We start from the raw sequence: 9,583 nt of genomic DNA, 5'->3' as shown, positions 1-9,583 counted from the left end.
CGAAAAATGAACGAAAACGTCGGCCGCGCGCCGACGTCAAGAAAATTACTGTAAATTGCGAAATAACAAATATATACATGAAATTGTGAAAATGATTAAAATCACTTCGTTTTATATCATAATTTTATATTTAAATGCAAGAGAGAGAGAGAAAGAGATGGAGGAAGTTTATTTAAAAACGCCGACTTTACATGGAAATTATTGTACGGAGACTTTGTAATTTAAAGAAAAATTTGCATTTTTACTGAAAATATTGCGATTATAATAGTCGTGAAAGTGTAGATAAGTTTTGACGTCCGATATTGTACACGGAAGTGTATAATTTGATTTAAACTCTCCGAACTCTCGAGGGGGGCCGCCGGTCATTGCACTCCAACGTGCTGGAAGTCGCCGAGCACCCCCTGGTTTAAATACCGTTGGAACTTTGTCGGCGTAAATCCCGACGCTCTCTCCTTTCATATCGGTTATCAAAGTCCTGAAAGAATCATAAATCCACTTAATCTTTACAATTTTTATAATTTTATCAACGGCATTTTCGCGCATAAAGGGAATAACAAATGGAACGGGGAAATGTAAAAGAGGTGTTTCTCGTTTTTCGAGAATAAATCTTGATTTCAAACGCTTCAACAAAAATATTACAATGTCGTGAGCGAGAAAAATTGATATACTCGCGTCCGAATGACCGCGAGATCGATTCGCAACATCTATTACAATCCATTAAAAATTTCCTGCCCCCTTCTGCCGACAAAATGGCGGACGCGCGCGTCGCTCGATGGATCGCCCGCGATATCAATTCCCTATCCGACGGCCAATCAAGAAACGGCCGCTTCGCGGCAACTTCGTCGTGCTCGCCGAACGATCTTATTGGCCGGGACGAGAGCCGCGCCATTCAAAAGTCCCGCCAATCGGCTCGTCGGACAGCCGTCGCCGCGTGGAAACGCGGCTTCCGTTTACGCAGGTGGCGCTGCGGTCGCCGAGCGCGGCGCGGCGATCGAACCAAGATTGTCGCGCGTGTACGTGTGCGGCGTGTTCGCGTGTGTATGTGTGCGTCGGATGGCGTGGCCGCACGATTTGCTTGAGCTGCAAGCTGCGTGCCTTTGAGAGGTTGTAGACACCTACCTACACGAGAAATGACGGCGCACGATCAAATGCGAGCTATGCTCGACCAGTTAATGGGCACAGGACGAAATGGTACATACGTTTATATCTTCGCTTCTCTCTGGTCGTTATACGGCGGCACCGCGGGCTCGCGGAGTGAGTGAGGGCCAGGGAATCGAGAGAGAGAGTGCAAATTGAATAACGCGAGGCCGCGCGGCCATACTTGTTTAACAATGTACCACCCTACTCCGCGTACGCTCTCGGGATAACTCTTGGATAACTCTGAGCTTGTTTTGCAGGTGAAAATAACAAATTTCAAGTCAAATACTGCGACTCGAAGGTCTGCAAGAGTTTTTTGCTGGCCTGCTGCCCCCATGAAATCCTCTCGTCGACGGTGAGTATAATATTCCGCGCTGCAGCGAATCCGAAAACACGATTGACACACCGTTGGCACTATGCGCAGAGAATAAATGCACCCTGTATATATTTATATACGTACACACGACACACGCATACACACATACGGGTGTTTTGCCGATATTTTCCAATCCCGATGTAAAGTGAGAAAGTAAAGGGGTTATTTTATCTTCCCTCCTCCATTTATTTGGTTATTTCGTAAATTCTGTTTACACTGATTGCACGATCTCTTGCTCAATCTGCTCTTCTAGTCGATATATATTATCTATTGTGATGATATGGGCGAAACCTCGAAACGGATTATCATTCGTATACACCCCTTCACATCTACTTACAACCTTTAATTTTCCAATCAACCTCTTAACTCGCATTTATGGGACGATGGTCAGTATCGAATCCGAGACCCGTCGACCATGAGTCAATCGCTCTCAGAGCCATGCGTCACCCTTAATCTCAATATACCATTGTTAACTAAAATAAAATTCGCTTGAAACAAAATTAAATATGAAATGTAATTAAAATTAGTATCCATGCAATAATGTGAAAACAAAAAAGGGAGACGATCACGCTGAGATTTTTGACTAATTCTCTTAGTTTTGACTTATTTTTAAATACTCGTATATTTAAATTTATATATTTTTTCCAAATATATTTTTAAATATATTTTAACCAACTGAAGCACATGAATGATATACGAAAATGATGGAAATGATACTGATGAGTCTCGTCATTTCTTAATCAAAATAATTTTACTGTATCGTTAGAGTACCTACTATATTGACAGATATTATTGTGACAGCAAAGTCAATATTGAATACAGCATAATGGAATCGTGTAATCATAATTCTCCTACAGTGCCTGTAATGAATAGTTGAATAGTTGATTACTTTTTATACATGCATACTTACTCATCATACTCAACCTCAATGGTCACGAACAGTCTGTGTGCACGAATAGTATTATTGCTATTTGAAAGCATAAATACACAAAACTAAGCTGAGCAGACTTACATACAGAATAATAAAATAAAAATAATTTTTCTCGAGGCAAAGCCGCTTCTTTATCTCAACAAAATTTAGAATTTAATACGCAGCCTTTTGCCGTACATCTTACAATCTAATTGTAAAGAATTTGAAATGTGCTCGCCCGATTACGTTATCTCTCGCAGGCTCGCCTCGTTTTTCCTACGCTACATTTGCTGCTGCCCATCGAGTCATCCATTTTAACGGTATAAAGGGCAATAAATTGATGACGGAAGGTCGCCTCTGTACTCCACTTTATCGCCACGGTAAACTCGCGTGCACACTGACCTGTTTAGCACCATATACTGCTGTACACGCACGTTACAAATGCGTTACACAATTAGAATATATCTTTTCGCATTGTACATACAAAGGTATACCTTACAATCAAGTAGAAGAATTGTATGTAGAATACCGCTTAGCTGTCTCGAATGTAGGAGCTGAGAGAAGCATTTATTTTTTCTTTTTACTCGCCCGTAGAACTTAGAAATAGACAGATATCCGTATACAACGAGGTAGAAGATAGACTCGCCACGAACATTCCAGCTTCGTTAGCGCTTTTTCCTCACCTGTGCCAATCGGTGTGCTCAGTATCACACACGTAGGCGTTAAGTGTCCGTAGATCCGTAAGAATCCGTCCTTTGTAGGGCTCAATAAGCGAATTTAAATAAGGGACAAGCGCCGGAGGGGAAGCGTTTTCGCCTTATCTAATCCGAACAACGTACCTCAGGAATTGATTACGATCAATTCACACTGGATACCGTCGAAGTGCAACACGGGGCAGGCGTTTTTAATCGTACTGTCGATACACGCGCATATACACCGTAGATTACCTCGGGGCTTAGAACAGCCAAATGTACGTTGCGCGCGGCTTGGAAATTTATACGAGCGCGAGAGAATGTGTTGCGAGGGATCCACGTTCATCATTCCACGTTCTTTTTTCTCCTTCCAAACCGCGGAGCACAGTCTTGCCTGTTCTATTCCCCCGGAACGCGGTTGTGGACATACATCTAATTATCTAATGTACACCGAGAATACTGCAATCCCCATCGCAGTGATATCGGGCAGCACACGGGTGACACTGTGGTGTCTGAACTTGAGATGAAGACGCAATTGCATGCACGTCCTGCATATATGCGGTCGATCGAGCAACACTTTTATAGATTTACCGGATTACGGCATACGGTTGATGCATAGGCAACCTATAACTAAGTACTGCTTCGCGCATTTCAGTGTCATCTTGTGCGAATTGATCACAGGGATGTTTGCTATCTCTCTCTCTCTCTCTCTCTCTCTCTCTTTCTCTCCCTCTCTCTTTCGTATTCTCCTACACGTGGCTGCCTGAGCCACCCCTCATCGGATTCTCGAGTTTTATAACAAGATCGATGCTCCAATATATGCAAGCGTGCCTCTCTACCGTCTGGAATAATAATCAAGTCGTTTCTATTATAAGTTTATTATAGTCTGCGTGACAGACATTTTAAAAGTGCCGTCCCACTACGTGCTCCCTCTCTCCCTGCCTCTCTCTCCTTATCTCTCTATCTCTCAGGCAGCTACTAACGTAGGAAAGTTTCTTTACACGGGAAATGCCAGCGCTCGCTCTAAGCGGAGTTGCTTTTTAATCTTTAATCAGTCAACTCTCAATGTCATCCGCAGATTCATCGGAATTTATTTTACATAATTTTACGTAACACGCGTGGATTTCGAAAGCCTGTCGCTGGCATGATTGATGCTCAAAAGGATTACGAGAGGTTTACCGAGTTTTCTTATCGGATTTATAGAACAATCTTTTTTATCAGAAGTAAATAAGAAGGGCAAAGTTGGTGGTTGATTCCATCTCGGATGGATTTATCTCTGCGTAATTTATTCGATTATTTTTTTTTCTCTCAGAATGAACGATGTCACTTATTCATTTCTATCAATCTGCGTCCCTCGCTTTCATTTCTCCTCAAGGATTTTAATTAGATTCCCGACGAGTATAAAGGGCTCATAGCTTGAATAAGGAAGATGTAAATGGAATTGTACTTCATTCTGTACCGCCTTTATTCTCGATCAGCCTAGATTGTATTCAGATTCAAATCCCGGATGAAGTGTAACTCCGGTAGAATTGGCAAATATAAAGCAGTTACTCGGATACTAGCAATTCTACTTTTTTTCCTTTTTTTTACGTAATAAGCATTAAAGAATGTAATATTTTGTGAATGAAAATCATTTAGGTCGGATCAAATTGTGAGACACACGTGAAAATATATTGAAACGTAACGGTGAGAGATAGCAAACACTCCTGAAGGTCCCGCGATACAATTTCTACAAACGAGAATTGTTAATTAAAAAAATATTGAGAACGAACCAAAAGAGGCAGACAGTAAAGAAATATTATTTAAAGTTTAAACGAAACGAAAATTACGAAAAAATACTAACGGCAATTCGCTCGAACGAGAAATATGCTGATATGCAGATCCACTAATGTCAACGTAACTACAGTTCTATTTCCAGAGTCTCTGGAAAAAGCAATTCCAATCAGATCCATTGTACAATATTGTTGCGAGTATTGTCCGCTCATATGTCCGTGTTGTACTTGTCGCTCTCACACGCGCGTTACTGTAAGTACTGAAAACGAGAAGAGGACGTACGTATTACACCTACAATTTGATTTACCTTTACCATAATTCAAGTGCTAGATATACATATATATATGCATATCTATATCTATATCTATGTATATATATCTATATATATTAATTCGATAACGAGAGACGATAAAGGCGGGCGGTTTACCTCAGCCCCTCTACCGGTTTTTTTTCCCACACGGTGGCGAGGCTGAGTGAATATGCCGAATGAATAAATTCCCAGAACCCCCCCGAAAAGGCCTGTAAACAGTGAGTTCGGTGAGTAGAGCGTCATGCTGATTCATGAGACGATGTCTTAATGTCGCTTCTTACTAATAATGCCGTTTACGGCAGGTAGGATTGACAAGTTTACTTTGAGAATGTGTGTGAGAAAATATATATCGTCCTGTGGAAGTATATGGGTGCAGGAAATGAAGCAGTGATCTGTAAGTAGAAGATTTGCGAATTGCCAAGTATCTACGACGTTCGTTGTAGATGTCTCGTTGGTGTCTTTCCTCGCGCGAGAGTTTCACATTTCGGGGGGGGGGGGGGAGAATTTTCCCCCCCCCCTTCTGTTTCGATACCGTTCTAAGAGTTTAAAAACAAGGAGAAATTTCGCTTGATCCTCTCTCGCGCTGATTCGGTGTAGACTTTGAGATTAACGTAGATCTTTTAATTCATAATTACGCGGAACGCGGCCTTATAAATACGACCGCGACGATTAAGGAGATTTTTAGCATTAGTTCCTCGGACTCGTTCACGCGGTTATTTATTAATATCTTTGGCAATTTGCAACATCCAAACGTGTCTCGGCAAGAGAAAATATGAGAGGTGGCATGACGCAGAGAGACGTGTGATTAGGCGGATTAGTACAACAAGCGCCAGTTCCATTAGAAAAATTTCCTTCAACCATTGGACGTGTACGTATTGAATCCGTTTTTTTTTTCTAAAAATTCGTCTAGCAGCCAACGTAAGACACGATTCGTGCCGTACGTAAAATAGTATATTAAACCATTATAGGCTGTAAGTTCTCTTTCGTAGAAAAAAAGTGAACATTATGAAACTTAAGGTGTGTGCTGATTATAGCTTCATTGCCATCGCATTCTCGTGTCAGGCGGAGAACTGTTGCCACCCTGTAAGTGAAAACAACAAACTATTTATCTGTACAAATCTGCATTTCTACTTTTACACGCGATGCTAGATCGCTTGACGATCTCAATCGCTTCATTATTGTACGCTCTATCCTAGCCCGTGCAGGAAGACGAGCTCACGTTTCCGTGAGTTTACGTAAAAAGAATGAAAAGAATGAAAAAAAAAAATATATATATAAAGAAAAAGATGTAAACCTATTGGACCGTCTTATCCTAAGGATACAGGCGAACATAAGCTCAGAATTTTTGTCGTATCATCTCTGTCTCTCTCCTAGATTATCGATTCGTGCTATTTTCCAGTCGCGGCACCGCGACCAAGTACGTTATATTCTTGTCAAGTAAGAAACTAAGAAGTATCTCGTAAATACGCAATGTTGGGAAGGGTCTCTAACTCGTATAACGCATAGAATCGATAAGGCCCTACGATCGGAGGGACCGTAAATCTAATCATGATCTGATTTGTAAATCGTAGCGCATGGACCTGGGAGAATGCCCCCAGATTCACGACTTGGCCCTACGGGCTGACTTCGAGGCCGCGCAAAAGAAGAAGGATCACTTCTATGACATTGACGTGAGTATTAATCTTATTACGTTGAAGTTATAATTTAATAATTCGCCTATCAATGAGTTTTTTTTCCCCCCCAATTGATCGTATCGATCGTTCGCAATTTGCATTCGACGATTTACGATTATTGAGAAGTTTTAGAATTCCGATTGAAATTCTGACATGTCTTTCTCGATTTTCCAGGCGATGGAGCATCTTCAGAACTTCATTGCCGACTGCGATCGCCGTACAGAGCAAGCCAAGCAGCGACTGGCAGAGACGCAGGAGGAACTGAGCGCAGAGGTGGCGGCGAAGGCGAACAACGTCCACGTGCTCGCCGAGGAGATCGGTAAGAAACTAGCCAAGGCCGAGCAGCTCGGCGAGGAGGGCTTTGTCGAGGAGTCGATGAAGCTTATGGGCGAGATCGATGAGCTGCGCAAAAAGAAGAACGAAGCGGAACAGGAGTATCGAAACAGCATGCCGGCGTCAAGTTATCAGCAGCAGAAGCTGAGAGTGTGCGAAGTTTGCAGCGCGTATCTTGGAATACACGACAATGACAGACGACTGGCGGATCACTTTGGTGGGAAGCTGCATCTCGGTTTCATCAAAATCCGTGAGAAGCTCGCCGATCTTCAAAAGACCGTCGAGGAGAGGCGTAAGGAGAAGCGCGAGTCTATGCTCGACAGAAGACGGGACAGAGACAGGGAGGACCGCGACAAAGATCGCGATAGGGACAGGAACCGCGGAGGATTGGGCTACAGAGGAGACCGCGACCGCGACCGCGATCGAGACCGTGACCGTGACCGCGATCGTGATCGCGACCGTGATCGTGGTGGTGATCGCGATCGTGGTGGTGATCGCGATCGCGATCGTGACCGCGATCGCGAACGCGATCGCGGTGGTGATCGGGACCGGGAACGCAGGGACAGCGGTAGGAAAAAGTCACGATCTCGCAGTCGCAGTCGTGGAAGAAGGTTTGTGAATTTTCACAGTTTCTGATCGTAGCGAGTTGAAAATGAGTAGTCACCGCGTCTCTTTCAAATCCGAGTGAATTAAAATGAGCAAACGCTATCTGCCATTGTCTCACAACGTTTCCGATATGTTCTTGTTCCAGATCAAAACGTTCCCGCAGTGGCAGCCACAGCCGTCGATCTCGTTCTCGTCGCAGTGGATCTAACGACCGTAAGAGATAAGAGACAAGATGTATAAGGACTATGCTCAATGGTTTCTTTTCCTTTCTCGCACGCGCACTTTCGTACATGTAATGTGTAACACCAAGCCGTGCGCACGAGACATTTGCGCCGAACGTCCGTAGCAAATGCGATATCCCATTTTGACATAATCTTTGTACATTACTTGTCACCCAATCGATATGTTAATGCGATATAGTATTTATGTCGAATCTATTCCTACTCTCTGAGATATGTCTTAAATTTCGTTTAGATCTACTCTATATGTAATCTATTTTGGCTTTTAAAAATAGTTTTAATCCACTGTAAATAAGAATAACTTAAGTACAACTTGTATTAGCAGTTGTTACATGTTTACCATATTTGAGCATATACAATAATAAATAGTGGCAGCATAAAAAATGCCCTCGGCGTTACATCATTTCTCCAGAATACATCTAATTAAGTCAAATCTCCGTCATTAGAAGCAGAAGCATTAAACTTTTAGTAACAAGGTAGCAAAACTTTCTTGATACGAATCTGTTTCATATTATCGTAGTTAAAGTGGTGAATATTTTGAAATTCGTGCGAATGTGACGAAAGCTCAGCGATTACATCTTCTGGCTGTAACTTTGAGGTAAAAAGATAAATTAACGTTATAGTGGTGACATCTCTCGTTAATTAGGCGCAACTGATGGTCGTGTTGATCGTTATTATTGGTAATTAAATAAATTGCTCGATTATAAATAAAAGAATACGTATGCACCGATGAGATACTATTGAAGACCATAAATTTTTGGCAAATTATCATGACTATCAATGGAAGCCCCGGAGGCCTGGAAATAATTGAAGAATATCGACATTATCGGCTGTAGATGGAAAAAGAAAAGAAAAAAAGGGGTAAAATAAATAATATTGCATAGTTTTTTTAAACTTTAATTTTATTTTTCTTATTTCATTTATATTAGAAAAAGATCGTAATTAATTTTCTAAAACTTTCTCCTTGCCATTGCCGCCAACTGCCGTCGCCAGATCGTTAGATTTTAACATGGAGTTCTATATTAATTATTTTATATACCATGTATTTTAATATGTACATGCATATTAATATGATTTATTATATTTTATGTACGTGTGAATAAAATATGATCCTTCAAACATTTTTCGTATTATAAGCTACATAAAATTGTAAATGGAATTCTATTCGGAATTCTAACATGCGTTATAAATTATTTGAAATAAGCAAAAGAAATATAAAAGTGTACGTTATTTTTTAATATAAATAACAATGCAAGACTGAATTGTTTCCAAATTACTTCCAGATTATATGTATATGTATATACCAATCCATAAAAATCGAAAGTTGCAGAGTTTCTCTTCTCGTGGACTGCTGATACACATTGACACACACATTGATTTTAAAAAAGGTATACTTTTCAAATCACACCACAATATTTCCCTTTAATTGTTGTCTCAAATGTAACGTCCAGTCTCACTGAATAATCGTGCTTTTCGGCTAAATAGTCTCTCACTCCCTCAGTTGTCTCGTAATCAAGAGATGATTGTTGAACTG

At 41.3% G+C, this 9,583-nt stretch overlaps 1 protein-coding gene and 1 long non-coding RNA gene across 3 annotated transcripts; one reads left to right on the top strand and one right to left on the bottom strand.

Annotated features, from left to right (window-relative positions):
• Positions 1–105: 105 nt before the first annotated feature.
• Positions 106–1,408, bottom strand: LOC139772640 (uncharacterized). Its single transcript, XR_011718179.1, has 2 exons — positions 1,200–1,408; positions 106–475 (listed from the first exon to the last, which is right to left on the bottom strand). It is a non-coding gene; the product is annotated as an uncharacterized lncRNA (long non-coding RNA).
• On the top strand, positions 1,022–8,433 carry LOC139772636 (putative RNA-binding protein Luc7-like 1). Of its 2 annotated transcripts, XM_071706479.1 has the most exons (6): positions 1,171–1,191; positions 1,398–1,492; positions 5,022–6,615; positions 6,770–6,868; positions 7,046–7,815; positions 7,956–8,433. In XM_071706479.1, exons 4-6 carry the CDS (start codon positions 6,773–6,775, stop codon positions 8,032–8,034), a joined length of 945 nt encoding a protein of 314 aa, XP_071562580.1. In that variant the 5' UTR covers positions 1,171–1,191; positions 1,398–1,492; positions 5,022–6,615; positions 6,770–6,772; the 3' UTR covers positions 8,035–8,433. The 2 variants fall into 2 exon arrangements, with proteins under 2 accessions (XP_071562579.1, XP_071562580.1); XM_071706478.1 differs by lacking the exon at positions 5,022–6,615 and having other exon boundaries at positions 1,022–1,191.
• Positions 8,434–9,583: the final 1,150 nt, after the last annotated feature.

This window comes from Temnothorax nylanderi, unplaced genomic scaffold (genome assembly GCF_030848795.1).
Source record: "Temnothorax nylanderi isolate EJ_2023f unplaced genomic scaffold, tnyl_v1.0 TNYL_tig0052_pilon, whole genome shotgun sequence".
Lineage (NCBI taxonomy): Eukaryota > Metazoa > Arthropoda > Insecta > Hymenoptera > Formicidae > Temnothorax > Temnothorax nylanderi.
This window is presented reverse-complemented; position numbering and strand designations above follow the sequence as displayed.

What these genes read in the sequence shown, in the direction of transcription:
- LOC139772636 (XM_071706478.1), top strand. Translation starts at nt 1,131, where the DNA reads ATGACGGCGCACGATCAAATGCGAGCTATGCTCGACCAGTTAATGGGC. An exon ending in AATGGGCACAGGACGAAATG is followed by an intron (nt 1,192 to 1,397) that starts GTACATACGTTT and finishes CTTGTTTTGCAG; the next exon opens with GTGAAAATAACAAATTTCAA. An exon ending in ATCACTTCTATGACATTGAC is followed by an intron (nt 6,869 to 7,045) that starts GTGAGTATTAAT and finishes TCGATTTTCCAG; the next exon opens with GCGATGGAGCATCTTCAGAA.